The sequence below is a fragment of the Pseudonaja textilis genome, chromosome 5 (genome assembly GCF_049901715.1).
Source record: "Pseudonaja textilis isolate UNSWEBS1 chromosome 5, rPseTex1.2, whole genome shotgun sequence".
Lineage (NCBI taxonomy): Eukaryota > Metazoa > Chordata > Lepidosauria > Squamata > Elapidae > Pseudonaja > Pseudonaja textilis.
In genome coordinates this window covers 37,969,813-37,994,770 of record NC_141994.1, presented here as the reverse complement: position 1 = coordinate 37,994,770, position 24,958 = coordinate 37,969,813, and the positions used below count along the sequence as shown (strand labels likewise).

The 24,958-nt window shown below is 38.0% G+C and overlaps 1 protein-coding gene across 1 annotated transcript in view; it reads left to right on the top strand.

The window, feature by feature from the left end:
- SLC6A15 (solute carrier family 6 member 15) overlaps positions 1-5,588 on the top strand; it is a 39,559-nt gene extending 33,971 nt beyond the window's left edge. Inside the window, exons 10-12 of the mRNA XM_026699016.2 lie at positions 1,599-1,758; positions 3,021-3,183; positions 4,407-5,588. Coding sequence (XP_026554801.1) covers positions 1,599-1,758; positions 3,021-3,183; positions 4,407-4,778 — 695 coding nt within the window. The 3' untranslated portion in view covers positions 4,779-5,588. The remainder of the gene's footprint in view (positions 1-1,598; positions 1,759-3,020; positions 3,184-4,406) is intronic.
- Positions 5,589-24,958: the final 19,370 nt, after the last annotated feature.

The window sequence follows — 24,958 nt, the reverse complement described above, 5'->3', positions numbered from 1 at the left end:
TGTGATTCTGTCAACAGACAACCACATGGATTTTATTAGAGGTGTGCAAAGCATTTCAAGTGCAACATTTTCAATAGGCTGTTCTGGTTTCAAAGGAAGTGCTCGTACTAGCATTTACTAGCAAGGTCAGAAAAAGTAATAGAACACTTCCTATGGGGATGGAATAGTCCATTTCAAATATGGAACAGCTGCTTGAAGACAAAAGGGGAATTTCAGAAAGTCAAATTATTCATATGGGAATTATTTAACATACTTTTAGGTTCTGTTAATCCTTGTTCTGAACATTTAGTTACCACGGCTGGCCATGAAGAGGTGCTTTGGAATTAGTATAAAAATCAACGTTTCTTTATGTATGCAAATGAGTACGCCTCTGAGTAAGAGCTCACTCCGGGCGACTGCCTAAAGAAGTCCTTAAAGTTTCCTCTACAAGGTTTTTCAGAAGTTATTTGCCATTGTCTTCTTTCTAGAGCTGAGAGAAAATGACTCAAGTCATCCAACTGACTTTGTGAGCAGCACTGAATCTTTTAAAGTGTCACAGGCTCTTTTGGGGATAAAGAAGTTTCCTATAGGATAGCATGAATCCAATTTTTGAAGATAGCTTATCACACAATCCTATGAGCTTTCTTTTAAAACAGAATTTTGCCTTTTTTTTTCTTCACACATCTTATGCAAATTTCTCTCTCTTTTTTTTAACATTAGTACTCGTCCATTGAAATTTTAAATATTAGAACCAGTTTTTCCAAGTATTTAGCACAAATGTAGGTATCCTTTTTGGTGGATAGGTGCATTTGTGATGTTGAGTGCTTGTTATAAGTGCTCTTAAAAATAGGTGCTCTAGGAAATTTCCTAATTAAAATATAGCTGATATGACAGATATCAACAGGAAAAAAAATCCTCTTTTTTTCTGAGCAAGTAAACATAGCCTCTGTGATGACTCATAATTATATAGTCTAAGAATACTTATGGAGATCATAAGTATTATTTTCAATAAAGATCACTCTAGATATTATCCAATAAGGCCAAAGGTGTTTCTAAACATAATAGTGCCTAAGTTATATTACTGTTATTTTACTGGTTTTCTCTGAGTGTATCTACTGAGATAAACACCCAGAACAGATAATAGGGTTTAAAAATAAATACATGTAATCCTTGACTTATGACCACAATGAAGTCCAAAATTTCTGCTGCTAAGGGAGACAGTTATTAATTTTGGCCCTCTTTTACCACCATTTTCGCCACAGTTGTTAAATGAACCATTGCAGTTATTTAGTTATAATATGGTTGTTAAGTGAATCTGGCTTCTCCATTGACTTTGCTTGTTAGTTGGTTGCAAAAGGTGATCACATGGCCCTGGGACAGTGCAACCGTCATAAATATGGGTCAGTTGCCAAGTGTCTGACTTTTGATCACATGGCCATGGGGATGCTGCAATGGTTGTGTGGGCAAAATGGTCATAAGTCTTGTTATCTTAGTGGGATAAACAAAAAGAAAAATAGCCAAGGTGTAATTGCATCTCAGAAAGAAATAATGACAATAATATCAAAGGGATTAATGGATATACAACCTCTACTCTTTCTTTTCTTTCTGTTTTCTTTTAGTCACTTGCTGTCTTCTAGCATTCTGCATTGGTCTCATATTTGTGCAGCGATCTGGTAATTACTTTGTAACAATGTTTGATGACTACTCTGCTACACTGCCTCTACTTATTGTGGTCATTTTGGAGAATATTGCAATGAGTTACGTTTATGGAATAGACAAGTAAGTGCACATACTACATTCTTTAATATGCAACACTACTAATAATTCTGAAGGTTGAAATTTTGTTCTAAAGGACAGGGTTGTCCTGCTTTATGGGAGTGAGTAGAAGGTGGCAGAAGGCAGGGAAAATGAGAGAATAAAGAACACATTTTCTTCCCTCTAAGGACCATTGTCTCTGGTAGGCACAAATACCATAGAAGTAAACTGTTTGCAAGACCAACATTACATAGATTTATTGAAACAAAGCTTGTATGTAGTTATCCCTCTAATATATTACTTAATTCTAGCCCAACTTATATTGGAGATACATATCACTAATTGACATGAGTTTGTCAAGTATAATAAAGAGAGGCCAATTAAATTAGTAATACTTACCAAAAGTTGTCTTGTTGCCTTTTTCATCCAGAAATATTTTGAAACGTAGAAAAGTTAATGGGAGAAATAGCACGCAAAAAGCAACACACAAACTGTCAACCTATACAATTGAGACAATCTTACCACACCCACACCCTTGTCCATTTCACAGAGAGCTCTTTTATGTTTCTTATTTTGAAAGCGAAAAGTATTAGACTCTGACCAACTGGCTTTCATTAATCTTTCATGGAATTGTGTTACAATTCAGAATACAATTTGGAGAAAGGTTGAGCTGGTCATGGGTAGTTCTTGATAATGGAAGTTCACTTTTATCTTCCTCTGATCTTTGGTACATTATTCTTTAAGATAGTGTTAAAACTGTACTAGATATATACTGCATTTGTTGACCTTGTTATCCATCAGAATTGTCAGAAAGGGTAATTTATTGAACAAATTTGCATGGAGGTTACATTCCATTCAAATATACTTAGTGCTTGGTTTCTGGATATTTAAAGCTTCCTTCAGGAAACTACCATAATAGCTGGCAAACATTTGTGCTGAAGTTGATGAGTTAATTATGAGACACAGTGACATAATTTCCTATGTCTCATGCCAGGCATCATAAAGAACACTTAGATAAGAAGCATATTTGTGAAGGTAGCACTGTGTTTTTGAAATTATCCACATATACTATATATTTAATGGGAAAGGTATATGTCATTGTTAATATTTTTAAAATTTAAATTAACTAGAATGTTTTGCTTTAATTCATATGTTTTAGTCTTTCTTATACAGTATGTTAGGGTGACAACTCTCAGAATATCCATGTGGCTATTCATTGGAAACTAGAATTTTGGGAAAAGACTAAAATAGCTTTTGAATTAATAACCATTTCTCCTGTTTTCCAGATTTATGGAAGATTTAAAAGACATGCTTGGCTTTTCACCAAATCAGTTCTATTATTATACATGGAAATATATTTCCCCTATTGTTTTATTATCTTTGCTGGTAGCAAGTATTATCCAGATGGTATTAAGTCCCCCTAGTTACAGTGCATGGATTGAAGACAAGGTGAGTGATGCCTAAGAGGGAGGGAGGGAGGGAGGGAGCGGCAGAGAGAGAAAGAAAGAACATGGAACATCAATAACACACACACACACACACACACACACACACACACACACACACATACACACACACATTCCTCACTGAGAACCAGCTGAAAGTCCTTAAGATTGTCCTCTGGGCAGGAGGAAAGGGTATAAATTGTAGATGAAGATAAATATAATGACAACAACAATGACAACTCTCTTAGTAAATCTCTTAGTAAAATAAATTGGATGGGGCAGAGATGCTCTAGTGTAGGGGTTCCCAATCTCCAGTCTGTGACCTGTTAGAAACCAGACTGCATACCAAACCCTACTGTAAATTGTGCATTCAGGGGTCTAGGTGGCACTCTTCTCCTACCACCTGGTTTTTGAAAAAAATGTCTTCCACAAAACCAGACTCTGGTGACAAAAGGGTTGGAGACTACTGCTATAGTGTCAGTAGACAGAACTTCCACTCATACAGGCATGTGAGGCAGTTCCTAAGCACCATTTTATTTTTCACACAGTCTCAAGACAAGGCTTTTAAAATTTATAATATTCAAAATGCCTCAAACAGTAGGAAACATTTTTAGGGTTAATCATAAAATTAATTCTTTGGATTAATTTGTGATTGAACACACTATATGACTGAAACAATAGCTAGTCATCACACAGTGCCTCTTATTTAGTCTTAGGATACTTAGTTACTGCATGCGTGTATTTCAGGAGTTCTCTGAACTCTGTTTAAAATTCTCAGAAAATGGACCATAAGGTAGCCTTAAAAAAAAACAAAAAACATATTTAAAGTGGAGTTTAGCAGTTGAAAAATTCTTCATTGAAAAGGAGTCATAGTATGATTGGATTCTAGTTCTTACTCTATGTAATAAGGTAAGCTTTTCTGGCTGACCCCATGTTTAAGCCATGATGAAAAATCTCTAGCCAGTAGGATCAGGTTAAGTAGGATCAGGTTATGAGGCATTTTTACTCACTCAAAAATCTTCTTTCAAAGCCTTGCCCATATGCCTTTCCAAGACAACAGTCATAATTTGAGCTTCACTTCACCTCACCTTTTCCATTCTAAAAAGTCAATGTTGCTTCCTAGAATTGAGGCTAAACCATTGATAAAACGGTAGTTGAAGAGAGAGGGCAGTGTAAGTGTTGGCTTATGAAAACATGTGCTAATGATACTTCTCTTGGACCATGCAGGCAAGCAAGGAGTTGCAGAACTACCCAACATGGGGGCTGGTTGTTTGTTTCTCTCTAATTGCTCTGGCAATGCTCCCCGTCCCAGTTGTCTACTTGATTCGCCGCTGCAACCTTATTGATGACACTTCAGGTAGTTTGGCAGCTGTTTCCTATAAAAGAGGGCACATTATCAAGGAACCAGTGAATCTTGAGGGAGATGATACCAGCCTGATACATGGAAAGAGTCCAAGCGAGGGGCCTTTTCCAACCTTTGGCAAAAACATTTACCGAAAACAGTCTGGCTCTCCAGTAGTGGACACTGCCCCCAACGGTCGTTATGGTATTGGCTACATAATGGCAAACATGTCAGATATGCCAGAGTCTGACTTGTAGCTGCTAAGCAGTATTGATGTCTCTGCTTCTATTAAGCTACTGAACATTTGTTCTCTTCAGAGAAGTGATCAACTTCCCTTCCTAGAGTGCAATCTCAGGTGCCCCATGACTGCATCCTTCAAAATATCATGACATGTGGTACAGAAAGCTTGAAAAAATTCCCTTTGGCTTGATTTTCTGGTTTCCATTTGTACTGAAGGGAATGCACATATCTATAAATTAGTGATGGCCTAGCTTTGTCAAAAAATGCCAATTTTTAAAACAAAATTATTTTTGCATTTAATTTGAAATTTTTCTATCTTTAAAGTACAGGTGTTACCTCAGTTTGTAGCAATTTTTTAAGTGAATTCATATTTCTCTACTGCTGTAATTGGAAACTCTTCCTTTGTTCCCACAATTTAAGTCCCCTTCTGTGTATTGGAAAAATTAGTTCCAAAGAATTCACCAAGCCTGTATTTACTGCACTTATTTGTACATATGTTTTGTAGATACCCTATACTTTTTTTAAGCTATCACAGTTGCTTAGGCTATTTGCTGAGTTTTAAGAAAAGGAAACAACATTTACCCTGCAGATTATTTTCTTACACATAATAGCTGTATAGAGCAGTAGTATTAGACTACCAAGTATGATTATGCTGGAAACACAGAATTCCTCAGCCTCTGGGGAACTGCATATGATGTGGCTGTATTTTACATACTGTATTTGGTTTTTCAGTGTGAAAATGATATAAGCATGAGTCGCTCTGAGACTCTTACGAAACTGTGCAGATTCTGCATTTTTCTAAGCTGTGTGCCTAAAACAAACATACACCCCCCCTCTTCCTAATATTTATTGTGGTTACAAGATTACATACATTATATTTATATACAATATACTCGTAATGTACATATGTATAGTAATAATGTATGTAACTGCTTCAAACCTTGAAGCAAGATGGCTTTTTAAAAAATATGTTTTGCTTCTGTTTTCAGGCAAGGAGGAAATTTCCTCAGCCCAGTCAATAATCATCAAGAACTGTATGCCATTACATTTAAACTAAAAATAAAAGAGTGAAAAATGATTGCTTTGTATTTTCTGTAATGTGGCTACCTGTGTATGTCTAAAAAAAATCATAGAAGTGTTAAATACCTTGAAGAAACTTGGCCTTATGTTTCAAAGCCATGCATTCTCATATTGTCAACATAAGAAGGACAATCCCTCCTATATTCTTCAGCTAGCATCACTAACTGGAGATAATGTATAATTGTAATCTATCAGATCTTGAAGTTGCCAGGTTGGGTAAAGTTGCTATAACCAGTTTCTGTAGAGTAATAGGAATGACATTTTTCCTACTGATTTAATATTACCAGCTCTGCCTTGTTTCTGCTGCTCTCCTAAGAAAACTTCTGGGCATACCTCTTTAAGATCAGGTAAACATGCATAGAACACTTGAAATTATTATTTATTTATTATCATTTCAAGATTAGAAAAATATTTTAAGTAGTATTTTTCTCAGAGAGCAAAGAACAGGATGGCTTAATATAGGATTACATAAAACATGTTTTTTTACAACAGCCTATTGTAACTTCTGTGCTTGAGATCCCAGAAGTTAGGAAGCAGCTGATAGGATGGATGGATGTTTCACCTTTATTTCTCCTGTTGCATGATTTATACACATGCCATATATTCATGGTGTGAATGTTTCTGTGTAAGTAAGGGTGTAATATTAATTCATTCCTTTTAGAATGATCATCTTACAGCTCTGCAGAAGTCTCAAGTAACAGCCTATTTTAAACAGCTGTTATGAAATAATTCAGGAGAGCTACTCATGACCCTTTTAGCCACAACAATTCCATGCCAAGACCTTCCTAATGATCTCAGATCCAATTGACCACGGAGATCAACTGAATGACTTAGACTTTCATATTGGGCTGCAGAAGTGGAAGAACTCACATAACCATTAAATGTAACTATTAAATAGCTGCAAAGAAATACAATAACTCTAATTTGTCATTGCCATGTATTTGTAATCTAAATTTTATCTACCAAAACACATCACAAGGACAAAAAATGCCCAGCATTAGCATTCAAAGATAGGCTGTTGACAATACATTCCCAAACACCTGTGTACTGTTTGTATAGTCTTGCCCACTTCTGAATACAGCTGGGAGCAAATACGTGCTGCTTTGCCTGCCTGAATGCGTGTACACATTTTACTAGGTGTTGGTGCTGTTTGCAAGGTCTATATGCAGAGATAGCTATGACAAGCAACTTCAAGATGTTTGCCGCAATAGACTTCAAAAGATCTGCCCAAAAAGTCTTAGTTCATGGAACTTATGACTTGAATTCTTAACAAGGTCATTTCCCTAATTGCTGTTGCCTAGATGGTTAGGTAGTCTGATAAAGTCTTCTTTGCTGGGCTCATGTCTATCTTAAAACCCTTTATTTAACCACTTGATATCAAAGAGTTCCATAGGCATTGTAAGCAGGGGTGGGATTCTGCCAGTTCGGGCTGGTTCAGGTGAACCAGATGTTAATTTTACATCCAGTTTGGTGAACTGTTAGTTCTGAAGACCAGCTGGCCCCACCTCATCCCTCCCAGGAGTCCTCACCCACCTGGTTCTGGCTCCCAGGTAAGTGCAAGGAGGCCTCCTAGGCCCAAAATGGGGCACGGTGTGCGTGCACAGTGAATCCTGCCCCATGCCCCGTTTTGGCTCTCCTGAGGCTCCAGGGAGGTTTGCTAGGCCCCAAATGAGGTACGGGCATGTGACACTCCCCCCATGCCCTGTTTTGGCTCCCAGGGGGCTCCAGGGAGGCTTCCTAGGTCCAAAACAGGGCGTGGGGGTGTAAAGAAAGAAAGAAAGAGGGAGAGATGGGAGAAAGAAGGGAGGAAAGAGGGAGAGAGAGAGAAAGGAGAGGAAGGAAGGACCACAAATTCTGGCACTAGATACAGCTTCAGAGGATGCTTTGAAATAGCACAGCAATCCAGGGCTGGAAGGATCTCAGAGGTCGATCTAGTCCAACCTCCTGTTTCATGAGCATTGTTAAAAGGAGATTCTTTTGACCCACCCAGTCACATGACTACCTAGCCATGCCCACCAAGCCATGTCCACAGAACCGGTTGTTAAAAAAATTTGAATCCCACCCCAGATTATAAGCCTGGTAAATGCCAGTCACATCTACCTGACCTATTAGAGGGGGGAAGCAGGGAATATTGCAGGTCCCATCCCTGAGGGAGATACCACTAGTGGGACCCAGAAGAAGGGCCTTCTCCATGGTGGCTCCCTCTCTCTGGAACATCATTTCCCCAGAGATTAGAATGGCCCTCACTCTAATACTCTTCCAGAAGGCGCTGAAGACCTGGCTCTGCCAGGGGGCCTGGGGAACCCAGAGCAGAATGGAGCCCATTAAATGGCTCATGTGATCTGTCATTGGGGTGGGAGGATGGGAGTTAGGGGTGATTTTGTTATATTGTACTATATTAATTTATTTGATTCTTTTTGTTAGTTTTTATTGTTTTAAATGTGGGTTTTGTATTCTGTAAGCCACCTTGAGTCGCTATGCGCAAATAGGCAGCAATATAAATTCAATAAATAAATAAATAAAATTAGGAATAGCAATAGCACTTAGACTTAAATATTGCTTCATAGTGCTTTACAGCCCTCTCTAAGTGGCTTACAGAGGTAGTAGCATATTGCCCCCACAAGCTGGATCCTCATTTTGCTGACCTCGGAAGGATGGAAGGCTGAATCAACCTCGAGCCGGTGACACTTGAATTGCCAAACTGCTGGCAGTCTGCAGTCAGCAGAATTAGCCTACAATACTGCATTCTAACCACTACACCACCATGGCTGATGAAGAACAAAAATGGTTGATGCATTATCTTTTGATGATATTTTCTGATTATGGAGATAATACATATCCTTTGTCAATGCTATTCATTGATAGTTTTAAATACTTTAATTGTGTGTCTATTATGATTACCACCATACTTTGTTGGAATTTCTTTTATGATTCTGATCATTCTATCTGTGAAGAATTCTTCCATTTGTTTCAGTGGCTGCATCCAGATAGGGCTTCTCCTGTCAGGATAGGTCCTATTTGTCATATATTGGAGGAGTCTATATAATAACCTCCATTTATAATTTTCATCTTTTTTCTTATATGAATAAAAATCTTCTATGTAGGAAAACAGAATAGCTGTAGAACTTATAGTTGGTGATCCTAAGAGCCATTCAGTTGAAGGCAGCTGCAAGTTCTATTTTTTAATGAAACTAAGTAGAAACTTTCCTTCTATCCTCTTTCTTTACCCCTTATTTAAGAGACAAACGTTAACAAAATGTATGTGCAAGACAGAATGCGTATGATAATTAAATGACTGCTGTGAGAGACAAAGTACTAAAATAAGTTAGAACAATTGATCAAGATAGATTCCAATGTAGTCATTTCTCCGATCAGCCAAGACTTTAACAGGTACTGACATTCAAGTCAGGCTGCGTAGTGCCGCAACCAAACTATTGAGCATAGCTTATCCCTTCATGTAGAATCTATATACTGAAATTGTATTTATGCCAAGTACGTATTAGTGAATTTGTTGATCCTGGGAATAGCAAAATATTACAGAGCAACATGCTATATGTATCATACTTCATGGAGGAGATACTTTAATATGGGGTCGCCAACCTTTTGGATCTCAGGGATCATCAAACTCATAATTTTAAATCCCAGGGACCACTAACCAGTTCTGTGGGCAGGGCCTAATTTGTGGGTGTCGCTCAATGGTCATATGACTGGCTGGGCATGGCTTGTATGTAAATATTATAAATATTTATATAAAAATTGATTTTTTCATAAAAAAGGCCAACTTTGACCCAAAATCAGGCAAAGCAAGCAGGCAGATTGAGTTGCTCACAGAATCATAGATGCATTCAGAGATCTATCTGCCATTGGCTAGCTCAGTCTGTCACATAAAATTTGCTTGCAAGCAAATTCATAAAATTAACTCACAACACATCATGTATGTAAATATTGAATTTTTTATTAAAAAAGAGAAACTTTTACCCAAAATCAGGCAAAGCAGGCAGGCAGATTGAGTTGCTCACAGAATCATTCAGTGATCTATCTATCTGCCATTGGCTAGCTCAGTCTCTCAAATTTGCTTGCCATGAGTCTGCCCTGAATAATAGAACCTTCAGTCCTAAGGGAGGTTCGGCTGTGCTTAAAAGCAGAGCCGAAGATCTAAAGACTAGCTAGAAAGCAAGAAATCCAACCATTTCCTGTTTTCTAGCTAATCTAAATCTCCTGGCACAGCAGAACAGCTGATGGTTGGAAAAAGGAAAAATAGCAATTTAGCAGGTAAGTTTGCTGGGTAAGGAGTGAGTGGGTGGGGAGGGTTCCCGTGGGCCATGTGAGCAGCGCAGCCTTGTGTTTCTGTGCATCCTGGATTAATTGCTTTGGGAGGGTGCTCTGAGGGTGAGATTTCTCTGTGGCCCACCAAAATCAAAGTCAAAATAACTACTAGGTGGCAGAAAAGAGAAATGCAATATTCTAGCACTTTGCTGCCATCAACTAGTCATCTAATTTTTAAAATCTGTATACAGTACTCCTAAGTATGTTGTTATCAGCTTCTTTCTGTGATCATTGAGAAATCATGGATTGTACTGCCAGAGGATTGAACCTAAGTAACTACAGATAAATATCATTCCTGAACAAAACTGTGGAACAAATATGAAACAATTGGTTTTTAGAAAATAATGCATGACTTGAGTTTATCAAGAAAGAAGTCATGATTTCCTTTTTCGATAGAGTATATAGTTTAGTGGGACATGGGAATGCAGTGGATATACAGCATTATATTTCTATTTCTGCAGAAGATTTGATAAATCTTCTATGAGATTCTAGTACAGAAGTTAGCAACGATGGGACTACACTAAAGGATAAAAATAATTTGAACATTTTTATCCACGAATCTACATCTATAGTCCCCTGTTAAGTGGAAGGAGATGTCAAGTATATTTCATGAATTCATTCCAAGATTCAGTGTATTTATTACCAACTAAAAGCAAAAGCGTGGGATGGGAACAACCATACTGGACAGCAAGATCTGGGTTTTGAGCAAAAGAAATGCTGCTGCTATAAAGAATGAACACAGTCCTTGGCTGTGTCAACAGAAGCAAAGCATTAAGATCAAAGGAAGTCATTATTTGTCTTGGCTATGTACTGGTCAGACTACACTTAATATATTTCATCTAGTTGTGAGCAACATATTTTAAGAATTACTGTGAGAAACTGGACCATGTTCAGAAGAAACAACTCAAATGATAAAGGGACCTAGAAGGAAAAATTTAATCAGTTGGAGTTGTTGGGTATGTTTGGTTTGCAGAAGAGAAGATTACAGATAGATATAATAAGACTCTGCAAGTACTTGAAAGGCTATTAATTAGAATAATTTTTCATTGTTGTTCCAAAATATAAGAAGGACAAGAAATAGATTGAATTACAAAGAACCAGATTTTTTAGTGGCAAGAACTGTTCAACATAGAACAGAATATCTTGAGATGTGTTGGACTTTTCATCTGTGGAAATATTTCAACAGATATTGGATAACTCGCCCTGTATTTTCAAACTAGGAGAATATATCGATTAAAAATTTGTGCATTGCTTTTAAAATATAAAACCCTGTCCAAACATTCTTAGGGAAATTAGTTGAAATCTTGAAGAGCAGAACCTTTTAATATTCTCTAGAGATTCATTCAGACCTGTAATATACTTTTTAAAATGTACAGTAAGAGGTTGGCCAGACTTTTAGTGAAATGCACTTCTACTCTCAATACACTGATTTTATTCTTTCACAGTTTACCATAAGATGTTTTAATGGCCTTCATTTGGTATTTTATGGTTGAATGTTTATTTCTTTTGTTTTAATCTGCTCTCTATATCATTTTCTTGTAGATGCATGAATTGCTTTGCTGCATTTTATTTTTATTATTCATCTTAAGACCACTCTCCCTCCCTAGGTGTTTTATGTAGAAAGATGGGACATAAACTGAATCAAACTATCAATCAACAAGAAAGGCAAGATACACTTTGCCCCCAGACTATTGAATACATTCGTTAAATTGGCAATAAACAGTAAAACAATAAATCCCACAATAGGGATTAAGTACATATTTACTAAAGAATGATGATAGCATTGAATACTGCCATAGATTCCACTATAATCTATCCATAGTGGAAAAGATTGGGTGAATTTTGCAAAAGAGTTTACTCAAAAAGGCTGTAAAACTAGGACCATATTTAGGCTGCATAAATCTGGAAGAAAATCTGCTGACATAGCCATATTTTAAGGGATCTCTGGAAGGATGTTAAAGACGGAGTCAATCTCACCTGGACATATGTTGCTCTACAGTAGGGGTGTCAACTTCACAGCCCATGGGTCAAATGCATCACATGCTGGCCACCCCCATTTTAGTGAAGGGAAAAAAGTTGTGATGACAATGTCATTTGACACCCCTGCTCTATAGGGCAGGTGGCATGGCAGAAAAACTCCAAGGTAAAACTCTTTCATAGATGGGGACTATAGCTTACTTCTTGTGATGGGTTGAGCAAATGTAATGAAGCAGAAGTGATCTCTCAAATAACCCAGCCACATGTTATGAAAGGCTTTAAAGTCCAAACCAGGACTTTGATTGGTCCTCAGAATCTACTGGCAACAAATGCATCTTTCTCAGATAATAGGCCAAGACTGCCCTGGGCATCTCCCCCAAAAAGCCAGCATCAAATTTGGTTGATTTTGTCTGACAGATGCTGTGCAAATTCTTCTGCATGACTCTGTAGGGGGATCTTCAAGCCATCTCTACTCATGTTACCTCAAAGAAGCCTACAGGATAATTATCTGCAGATGCAATCAGGGGAGATAATATTGCTCTTTGCTGCCCTTTCTGCCACAAGATAGGCCTTAATAATGTATGTGGTCAACTGTGTCCCTTATCAAGCACTTGCAATTCTCTAGGCATCTCGTTTCATTTCTCTTTAATTTAAATTCATTTGTTCTGATGCCAATGACCACCCTAGTTTGAAAATAATAAAATATAGCCATGTGGAGGGCTTAGAATTTCAATTGTTGAAAATACTTGACCCTCACTATTACATTCAGCATGCTCAACAAGTGAAAGCTTCAGTTAAGTTTCCATGCCTTGCTGTACGAATATAATTCTCATGATATTGGCTCCCTGCAAACATTGTATATTCAGCATGGTTGGCTGAAAGGAAAGAGCATACATGCTATATTTGCATAGCTTTCCACATCAGCCAGGATCCAGCTGTTGCTATAGGATTTCTCCTGTAGATCATTTTATTAAATATGTGATAATTGCAGATTACTATTACATCACAAGAATGAGTTGATAAGAGAGAACTGGAGGATTATTTGAGCACCTGAATGGTGTCTACCCATTTAAATTCAAGGAGTCCGAATTCAAAGTAAGTGTACAGAAACATGTTGTTTAAATGCTGTCTAGGTAGCTTCATAATTGTATAGATGCTTTGAATTCAAAAGAGATCAGATGTTTGTTTCAGTGAAAACTGTAACAGGAGAATCTCTTTCAAAACTGAATGCACTTTCTATTACTTTCACCATTTAAAATTTCAACTCATTATATTTTTGCAGTGGAAATCCTAAGTGTATAGATTTGTTGAAAATTGATTTGTTTTGATGGGAAATATCAATTGTTGTAAAAGGTCTATGAGAAGCAATATATTTTCCAGAGGATAATCATGTTACTCTGTGATGGCAAACAATGTGCTTTAAAAGTAATGGGAATGATAAAACAGTTTTGTGCTATGAAGCTATAAGTCAGAGGAAATAAAAATACTCTAGTCTAGATTCTCCCAATTCTTGTTCATATTTGTGATGGTTGATGAATTGGCAGATTGTTCCAAAGGAAGTGGTTTTCTTTTCCTACAGAGTTATTTGTTGTTGACTTTTAAACCAAGTCAATCTTTTTATATAAGAGAAGATATTGTCTTGAATTGCAATGTAGCTATTAACTCATTTTCATTCTGTTCTGCAACATATTGAACAATATTTTATTCCACAGCTGGTGGCAGTAGCAAGCCATGAATTGAATGTAGATAGTACAATTTTAAATTTGGGTGCACGGTTTATTAGAATTCACTAAAATAATAGGAGACATCTTTTCTTCATTAGTCCTTTTTGTAGTCATTTTCCTCTTCCTCCCCTCTAGGTCCATCTGGGTATTCACCCCCCATCCATTGTGCCAATTCACTTCTTTCTCTTGTCTGTGTCACCTAAGACTCCTCATGCTATCATCTGCTTAACTGTTCTGATGCTGTTTGGACAAATGGAATCTCTGTCATTGTAAAATTGCTATCTAGGATATCAGAAGTGGCAATTTGGGAGTTGATAAGAGGTATATAACTCTACAATATTCATTACTGTCCTCAAGCCTGAATCTCTTGTTGTTTTTTGTTTTGTTTTACACATAGCTGACTTGTTGAAGCTATGCTGCAGATAGTGCCAGCACTTAACTAGAAGCAAATTGAAGCCCATTCACCAGATTGTGCTTGGCATCTCTCTGTGTTGGTGTGTGTGTGTGTGTGTGTGTGTATGTTATATAATATATTACAGAGAGAGAGAAAAAGAGAAAAAGAGAGAGAAGAAAGAAAGAAAGAAAGAAAGAAAGAAAGAAAGAAAGAAAGAAAGAAAGAAAGAAAGAAAGAAAGAAAGAAAGAAAGAAAGAAAGACCAGTTTTCCATCTTACTTGTCACATTGCAAGTTAGTTAATCTTTCTTATTCATTCTTGGTTGTGAAACTCCACTATCAGGATGGAATTAATGGCTGCTTGGTAGTACTTCTTAGATATCTGTGTATGTGAAAAACAGTCATTTTTCATAATCAGAACTAAACTTGCCAGTATAGGGTCTTAAATTACTTGTTGACACTAGCTTAGACTTGTGCTGAAAATGAATACGCTGTTGCATCTCCTTTTATATACAATAGGTAGATTTGCTTGCATATCTCTATAAGTGCTCCCTCCACATGCACAGTTACATTTTCAGCAGCACAATTCCCCTCTATTTGTATTGTGACACTTTTATTCTACCTCCTGACAGTGAAAGGTTAAAGCTTTTGTCTGTTTCCTTCCATAATGGAAGACTTTTCTCTCTTGGCACCTCAATGCACCTGAGTTTCAGGGAGTCTTACTGTGTATCTTACTCTCTTCCAAATAGCTTCAAATGAAGGTGACCAGAGGAACAAACATGAAAAATAAAGCAGAAAAATAGTTAAGAATAAACCATTCTATCTATAGCAGGACTGTCCAACTCATGGCCCAGAGGCTGTATGTGGCCCTGGACAGTTATTAATGGAACCCCCTCTGTTGTTGTAATGTTACAATAAAAATATAAGAAATAGAGGAAATTCATTATGTATATACATTAACTATACTATATGCTTTATAAATGTGTGCAAGACAGTTCCTCTTTACTCAATGTGGCAAGCCAAAATGTTGGACATTCATGGTTTAGAGCAGTGGCCCCCAACCTTTTTTGTGCCACGGCCCAGTACTGGTATCAGAAAATGATCCGAGGCCTGGTACCGGCATCAGCATGCATGACAAGCTGCAAGTCAAATGCACGCATGACAAGTCAAATTCCAGGGTTTGAGTACGTCGTTCAGAAGAATATTATTTTCTGAAAATTTGAAAGCTTTATCACACAACCATCCTAGCTGTGGGCTAAAGGCGGCAGGGCTTCTCCGGGCTGATCGCACAGGCACCTGACAGCTGCAGGGGAGGGGAAGGAGAAGAGACCCGGGGCGTGATGTGGGTCCACGTTCCTCCCCACGGAGAACTTTTTTACATCCGGTGCGGGTAGTTCGGCGAGAGGCGGCGGCTCTATAACCCCAAAGGCAGCTCTCACCCGGCATCAGCGTGCGCGCATGCCCACACACAGAACACCCACTCAAAATCCCCACAGCACGAGAATAACAGGAATAATAGTCTTCTTCCCCCCCCCTCCACCCACCACTAGCCTTGTGGTTGCGACTTGTGTCCCCACTCCTTGGCTCGGTTTTTCCTGCAACTGACTCCCGCCTCACACTTTTGAAAGAGCGAGAGCGGCCTGAGGAGTCGTTGAAGCGTGCCCCATTGGGGGGGTGGGGGGGAGAGAGAAAGGCGTATTATTACTTGAGCCTTTTAAACTCGTGAGAATGGGCTTCCCGGGCAAAACCATTTATTTACATCTGGGCAGCCAGGAATCATTTGCAAAGCTGCTTTGCCTTTGCCAGTCCTCTTTGCAAAGTGCCACCGCGGCTCTTCCTTTTTGCTTTTCCCTTCCCAAGGCAATGCGGGACTGGAGCCGCGTGGAGCCGCACCAGGCAGTAGCAACTCCTGACTCAGGGGGCCTCTGAGGGGAGGGGAAGGAGGAGAAGAAAGGGTGGGGGGGAAGGGTGGGGTGGGGCTGATTCCCCCAAAAAATCAGAATTCTGATTTTAGTCAGAAGAATATCATGTCTGTGATGAAACAAGATGGCGGTGCCCAGCAAACCGGCAGCCTGATAGAAAATGATCCACGACCGGTACCGGTCCGGGGCCCAGTGGTTGGGGACCCCTGGTTTAGAGCACTGTGTTAAAAATAAAGAGAATAAGGTGTAATTGAAGGCAACTGCTATTTTTCTACAAGGAAAAATGCTTGTTAGATTGTTAGGTGCCTTAGAAATCTGTATGATTTATTTGGTATCCATGAGCAGTACACAAACAGTAAAACAGGCATGAAATGAATATTTTCTTGTTAGTTGTTTCCTTTGGAATTATATCCCTGTGATCAATCATGCTTTAACCATCATCCCTAGAATGCTATACCTGTATGATTACTGACAAATTCAGGGTCGTGCAGTTTTTCAAGAGAAGCTTCTAAATTTGTAAATAATCTTAATGTGTAGTGTGAAATACCAGTAGTGAAAAAACCAGTAAAAAAATATGGTGCCAGATTCTGATCTGTTTACAAATAAGAATTTAAATTAAGGCAAGGTGAAAAAGTCACACACACACAAATTTCTATTTTAGTATTGACTTTTTTGTTTACTTATTTGTCATTCAAGCTTGGGAATAGCAAAGGCTACTGCTTAGCTTAAAAAAACACACACAAACTGCCCAGCACTTTTTTGTATCTCAGGGGCAGTCTCACTCCAAAAAGCAGGCACAATGACCAAAGAAGCAAACTTCTTGGATCTCAAAAGTTCTCAGGACATAGGGGAATACATTCTTAACTACATTTATTCTCTTTAATCTCTATTCTACTGTATTTATTTCTTTATTCTATTTAATAAATATCTTTATTCCAAAGAATCAGTTAAAAATAAGACCATGCATGCAAAAAAAAAAAAATCAAGTTTGAAAACATGTATGAACCACCATAAAAGAAGAAAATGCGGAATTTTGAGGAGAAAACCTACTTTCAGCTTTTATTCTATCTGTGTACTTGTAAAGAGAAACATTTGTGGCTCACTCTGCATGCAGGAAACCCTAGGTTGAAGTCTAAGCATCTGCAGATAGTATTGGGAAAGAAACCTGGTCTAAAATCCAGGAAAACATTGCAGGTAATTAAACATTACTGAATTTTATGAAGATATAGGTTGGCTCAGTATAAACCAGCTTCCTGCATTCATTGACTTTTTCGTCTTTCGCAAAATGCTTTTGCCTATGAATTTTATGCCTTAATTCAGGGATGTCAAACTTGATTTCATTGAGGGTCACATCAGGGTTGTTTGACCTTGGATGGCTAGGGTGTGTGGAGGGTCATGACTGAAGGTAGGCATGGCTATGGTGGTCATGACAAGGGTGGGCGTGGCCATGGTGGGCATGACGCGGGACTGCACCTCCATACACATGGTTTTACACCCTTATAAAAATAGAGAGGTATACATTTCTATGATTTTGTTTTTAATACATACTTGATCTACTTCATCACACTATGAGAGAAAGAGATCAGATCAAGAAACTGATGCCATTGAAAGGCTAGAACTATAAATTATTGACATAGGCTATAGTAGCAGAATTGTGCAAGCCTGAAAGGTGCAATATATCACTTTTCCTCCCTTTTATAACCTTCTGATCAAGGACAGCCTCCTGCAGCACTCTGGCAGCCAAAACAGGGCGTGGGTGGGGGGAGGTTTTGCTATTTTCACGCTGGCCCTGCAGGCCAGATCTAAGCACCCTGCAGGCCAGATCCGGCCTGTGGGCCTTGAGTTTGACACCCCTACCTTAGTTCATTACTGTCTTTGAGAAATTTTCTTTAAAAAAAAAAAAACGTTTTAGCTTTACAACATTTGATTTGATTGACTGTAATCGTAAAGTAAGGTTGATTACTGAATTAACCTGTTTTGTGTGGGTTCACATAATAGTCTGAACCATAAGTTAGCCAAATGGGCTTGATTAATAAAGTATTCTAAACCAAGATTTAAATGTGCAGATATAGTTGCAAGGTATTTGACTTGACCAAGCTTTAAAGAATACTTAGCTGTTCCAAACAATGGCATAAGATGACAAAGGGAACTGAGGGAAAAGCACTAAGTCTAATAATCAGATCAAAGAAAGATTATGTTTTTTACATGCCTCATTTTGTCCCATCAATGAGGTTCCTCTTTTAATATAAGGAAAGATGTTATACCTCATTAAGACATTAGCTGCTATTATACAAATATATATCATACAGCAGAAGGGCAGGCTCCATTAACCCATTGGCCAAGGAATTGCTGCTGGTGGGCTTCAGGAGAAGACCATTTTCTGCCATGGCTCCTGCTTTTTGGAAAATTATGTCCCTTGAGGTGAGATTCACTGCCACCCTCTTGGCCTTCCAAAAGAGCCTGTAAACCTGGCTCTGTCAATTGGCTGGGGGCTCCAATGAGAACTTCCAATTTTGGAAGTGACTAGTATATTAGGAGACGAACCCATCTCCATTCTATCTACACATGAGTTATTTTTAACCACTTCATTGTTAATTTTAATGTTTTAATTGTTAATGCCCAATATTTACTATAAAACAACCATTTTAGTTGTTTTATATTGTTACTTATGGGATTGTAAGCAACACAGAGTTGCTTGATAGTGAGATGGGTAACATATAAAATTATTAAAATAATAAATACATTACCTCCACTTATAATATAAGAAATAAGTCAAAGAGATGAATAACTGATTTCACTTATCCACCTCCAAAATTTGTAATGTACCATTATAGCTTCCTTCTTTAATTCTTAGCTTTCCAATCCATGAACACTGTCCTATCAATGCCACTTCAGAAGCTATGGAGAATTAAGATTCAGCAAGACACTATATCACACATTGTACTAAAATTGCTGATATAATTCCCATTTGCATTTCATGTCTTTTGAGGTGAAACTGGAAGTTGTAAAACATTGGAGATATTTAATGTGACAGAAATAGGAAGAAAAGAACAGCAACAGCAAAAATAACAACCTCTGAAGGAAAGAAAATGGAAATGTTTTGAACTTAGTCATTGCTACAGGTTTGAGCTTCAAATAGATCTCACGTACAAGTAAAACTGGCTAGATGCCTGCAGGTCATTCATCCATCATAAAAACACAAACAAAAACAATATTGACAGACAAAGGAACACATACTTTCATGCTAGCATCCAAATCAGACTGGAGAAGGAATAGTTTTTAATGATTCCCACAATGGAATTCCCAATACACCAGCAAAACTGGGAAGAAACAGAAAGCTGGAAATATTAATAACATACCCCGCTCTAGTTTTCAGTGGTCTTTTTTGTTGTTGTTAGCACATAAACACTAGTTGATTGTTATTGTGTTACTGTAATCCAATCAGTCTTAGAATTAATGAAGAAGTGTTTTTCCCATGCCTCCCTCCCAAATTTCCTAATGATTAAAGTGAAATGCAACCTTCTTGTTATTTTAAATCTTCTTAAGGTAACTATTTTAATATGGATTTTAATTTACTTCAGTTTTTTCAAAGTACATAATTGATATCTTTACCCTGTTGACAGAACTGGAACAGACTTTTTAGAGAAGCATCAGATCTTGTCAATAATTAAATTCTGAAATGGCCATTTACCAAAGAGCCATAGATTTTTTTAAAATTGAATTTGCAATGATGAAGTTCCTTCTATATGTTTAGTGAACATTTTCCACATAAGATATTATTACAGATTAGTGACAGTAGCATTTGTTTCTCTGATTGCATTTTCTGGAAAAATGTCATGTTAGGATAGTAGAAATGTGCGGTTGTTGCCATGGCTTCAATAACCAGCCTTCTTTGCTATGTGAAACTGCCATTCATACAAGTCATCACAGATTCCAGCACTTGTATACAACCTTGTATTATCTCAGAAAAGCTAACCTGAGTTAAACCTGGTTAGCATTGGATGAGAAACCACAAGGATCCCCAAATATGTAGGTTAAACTGGATATAAACAATAGCCATTTCTATTTTGTGGCTGAGAAAATATCATGGATGTAAAGTAACCAGGAGAAGCTTGGTTCAAAACAGACTTTGTTTATCCTTAAAAAGTCCCAAAGAGCAAATAAGGTAGGCAGGCATTAAAGTAGATATCCACGATTGTCTGATACGCTCTTCTAATTGGACTAAAATGTAAGGAAGACTTTTTAAAAAAAAATCTAAACTAATCCATTATAATATAATTCATCTATAGTCTGCTGATAGCCAATTATATCTTTCTACTTCAAATAGTAAAAAAACAAATACCAAAACCAAAGCTGATAGTTAATGGTGAAAAATTAGGAGAAACTGAAATGTAGAATTTTTCAAGGGGACTCATTCTTACCTTTATTCTTTATAATGCCAGTGGTCCCATTGACAACAATTTTGAACAAGATAGAAATTATCGATAGGAATAAGGTAAGATCTACCAACAGGCATCCCTTCTAACTCTAAATGTTACCATTTAGACCCTATTGTTTTAGACCAATATTGTTTTGAATAGGACTGATGCACATACATAGAAGAGCCAAAACCAAAAGTACATGTGGATATCTCGTTTCTTTCGTGCTAAATCCCCTTTAGATTTAAATAAACAATATATATTATTATATAAAAGGCCAGCAATAGTTCAAACTTGATGGTTGAATTCTCATATGAAGAAGGATTTTTCTTCTTCTTTCAGACATGAACCTTTTAAATGATTCCAGCTGATTTAATTTTAGGTCAGCATTTTTATCAAGCTCTTCCAAGTTGTCAAGAGAAGTTCCTTTCCGCCTGAACTACAAGGATTCCAAGCTTATCTTTCAATTCTAGTAGGTATAGGCATGCTGAATTATTTTCCTTGCTGGTAGAAGTATGATGCCTGGATGGGTTATGAATGATCCCAATGATGAGAGTAAAACTCTCCTTCTATGCCAAGGATCTTCAAACTTGGCAAGTTTAAGACTTGTGGACTTCAACTCCCAGAATTCCTGAGCTAACATGACTGGAGAAGGAATTCTGGAATTTGAAGCCCACAAGTCTTAAAGCTGTCAAGTTTGAAGACCCCTGCTCTATGCTAACCTAATAACCTTAACAGTTGAATAGCTGGCCTTAATTAGATTCATACTGTATTCATGGAGAGATAAGAGGACAGGGGACCTTGCTAAAAGATTTCCAGTTTATCAAGCCCAATTTAGGTTCTCTGTTAAAATAGTACCAAAAGTGTATGCAGGATTTGCATAAAAACTCAATCAGTGAGTTCAGATAAGTCATACATTTCCAATAAATCCCAAGAGATGGATTTTTGCTGTATGCATGGAATTTTTCTACCAATAATGGATTTTCTCTTTACACCACTTGGGGATAATGAATGAAGCAAAATTTGCGTAATTACATCCTGGATTCAGTCAAGGGATTGAAACATCTTTAATACTATCCCAAGTTAAATTTGGATCAATTATATGAAAAGGAAAGGATCTTGTTACAGTAGGTTATGTACTTTTAGTAGAATGAGAAATAAAATGAGAGCATTATCACATATTTTCCTCAAGCAAAAATACATGTAAAAATTTAGAACATAGAAGCAAGGTATTTGAATTCTGTTTTGTTCCAAACCCTTTCTTTTCCTCTACCTGCCAAACAGAAAACATAATTTAGATAATTGCTGTTTCCAAAATATTTCAAAGTTTCAGAACTTTTTGTCAGCACTTGAAATTCTATGATGCAATGTCAAAGATTTCTTTTTTGATGGATAAATTATACATCCTGTCCCCAGGTTTACTTTAAAATAGGATGTTTTAAATTGTCCTCTATTCTCTAGTTTAAAAGAACTTACGTTTATATCTTATAAATTAAAACAAAATCATTTTAGTGTGTGTGTGTGTGTGTGTGTGTGTGTGTATTCTTAAGTTTTCATGGGTACTTACATGTATGGCATTCAGTTTTGTTCGGGTAGTTTCCCACGTCAGTATAGTTGTACTTTTAAAGTTGTAGCAACGTTTCGGCAGAATCTCATTTGCCATCATCAGGCTTCTGTATTGTGTTCATCTGTGAGTCAGACTTTCTCAGCCGTTTCAGTTTTGAATTTGGGGCTAGCCTACTGCCATGCCAGAATGGTTTTTTCTTCATCCTGATTGGTTGGGAGTCTTGGTCTGTGTTTATTGGTCTTGGAGTTTGCTGTGTTCTGCTTGATTGGTGTTTCTAATATCTTCTGTCTGTTTTGTGGCTTTTTTTGTCTTGATTGGATGGCAACATTGTGTTCCTGTATTGGAGGCTTTTAGTGCAGCTTGGCTCCGAGTAAATGGATGGCTATCATTTATTAGGAAGCTAGGTTTCATCTGGGTGCCTGGTTGGGGTGTGTTTGAGCTGGAGGTATCAGGGGGGATCTGTTTGTGCCCAGGTATTTGCCTGGCTTGTGGTGTGGAGATTTTTTTGTTTGTGAGTGCAAGCTTCCAAATAATTGGCAGTCTGGTGGAATCCTCTCTTTTATTAATGCTTTCAGGTCTTTTTTCAATCTCTATGGCTTCTCTGATATTTCTGTGGCTGGGGTTTTCTATAGTGGCTAGGGTTTTGGTGCCATTGAAGTCGATGCTATGACCTGTGGCTTTCATGTGTTGGACTAGTGAGGAAGTGTGTTCCAGCTTTTTTACTGCATTTTTGTGTTCATCCAGGCGGGTACTTATTCTTCTATTGGTCTGTCCAATGTATGTGGCAGGGCATGATGCACAGGGGACTTTGTATATGCCTTGGTTTTCCAGGTCAATTTTATCTTTGGGGTTTCTTAGGATGACTGCTATTTTTCTGTCTGTTTTGAAGGCAGTCTTGATGTGATGCCTGTGTAGTATCTTACTGATTTTGTCTGTAGTACCTCTGATGTAGGGCAGGACAGCTGTTCCATAGGTCTGTTCATTTTCTAGGTCTCCATTATGTCTCAGTGTGTTTTTGTGGATGAAGTCAGTGATTTTGCTTTTGTGGAACCCGTTAGCTGTCAGTACTTTAATCAGGGTGCATAGTTCAGTCTTTATGTGTGTCTCGTCTGCCAGGCATTTGGTCCTGGCGATTAGTGTTTTGGCCACGGAGTTTATCGGTGCTAGGTGGTGGTGGGATTGGGTGTTGAGGTAGCAGTTGGTGTATGTTTTCTTCTGGTATATGGTGTGTCCTAGTGTGCCATCTGTTTTTTTTTTTTTTTTTTTTTTGTAGATTAGTACATCTAGGAATGGTAGTTGTTTGTTTATTTCCGTTTCCATGGTGAACTTGATTTTGGGGTGTGTGCTGTTTAGGTGTGTTAGGAAATTGTTTAGGTTTTCTTTTCCATGGGGCCGAATCACGAATGTGTCATCAATGTATCTTAACCATAGTTTGGGTCTGTGGATGGCATTGGCCAGGGCTTTGGATTCAAATTCTTCCATGGACAGGTTTGCAATGACGAGTGACAGTGGTGATCCCATAGGGGCTCCTTCAATTTGCTTGTATCTTTGTCTTTTGTATATGAAATATGTGTTGGTTAAGCAGTGTTCTGCTAGTCCCATGAGGTGTTTAGCTGGTTGGTATTTATTTTTGATGATTTCAAGAGTTTCTTTTATCAGGACTTGAGTGAATAGTGAAACCATGTCAAAACTTACAAGCAGATCTTCTTGTTCCACATGTAGATCTTTGATCATTTCCAAGAAGTGGTATGAATTTTTTACATGTGAAGCTGCAAGTCCCGATAAAAGAAACTCTTGAAATCATCAAATATATATATATATGTGTGTGTGTGTGTGTGTGTGTGTGTGTGTGTGTGTGTGTGTTCATAGATTTTCACATGTGCAGGTATGCAGGTTTTAGTGTGCCTGGGTCTTTTCCCGTGTAAGATTGAGAGTATCTTAGCGACATTTCGATGAGGTCCAACTCAGGCTGGTGCTTTCAGCTTCATGCTTGTGACCTTATCGAAACATCACCAAGATACTCTCAATCTTACACGGGAAAAGACCCAAGCTCACCAAACCTGAATATATATAGAAATTATAGATAGGTAATATATATATATATATATATATATATATATATATATATATATATATATATATATATATATATGGATCTTTGGTTGTTCGGGTTTTTCCGCGTAGATTCGAAGTATCTAGGCAACGTTTGATGAAGTCTCATTCATCATCTTCAGGCTTCTGTCTCCCGGCTCTGTGCTTCTCAGAGTGATGTGAGATTGCAGCTGCTTCTTCCTTTTAACTGCTAGTGGGGGTGGGACTTGATTGGGTGGGGCTTGGCTGTGTTCTGATTGGGTGGGGGTGTGTTCTCATTGGTAGGGGTTTGGCTGTGTTCTGATTGGTTGGGGGTTAGCCGTGTTTTGATTGGTTGGAGCGTGTTCTGTTCAGGTGGGGGCTTGGTTGTGCTCAGGTTAGTCTTAGTTGCTGGGGGATTTGAGTTGGTGAGCTGTGATCTTGCTGTTTGGCTTCGAGTTCAACAGCAGAATAATCAGAGAAGCCATAGAGATAGAAAAACGCCCACACAGCATGAACAAACGAGATGACACCTCCCGCCTTCCAGCCATTTGAAACCCGCCCTCATGAACAGGCAGTACCTAACATGAAGAAGGACACCAGACCCACACCCATGAGAGCCACACAAGATGCCACCACCACACTTCCATGTAGAAAACAGACTCACACCCACTCAGAAGATGAGACACGACCATGGACCAGAAGCTGCACTGCAGCTGCA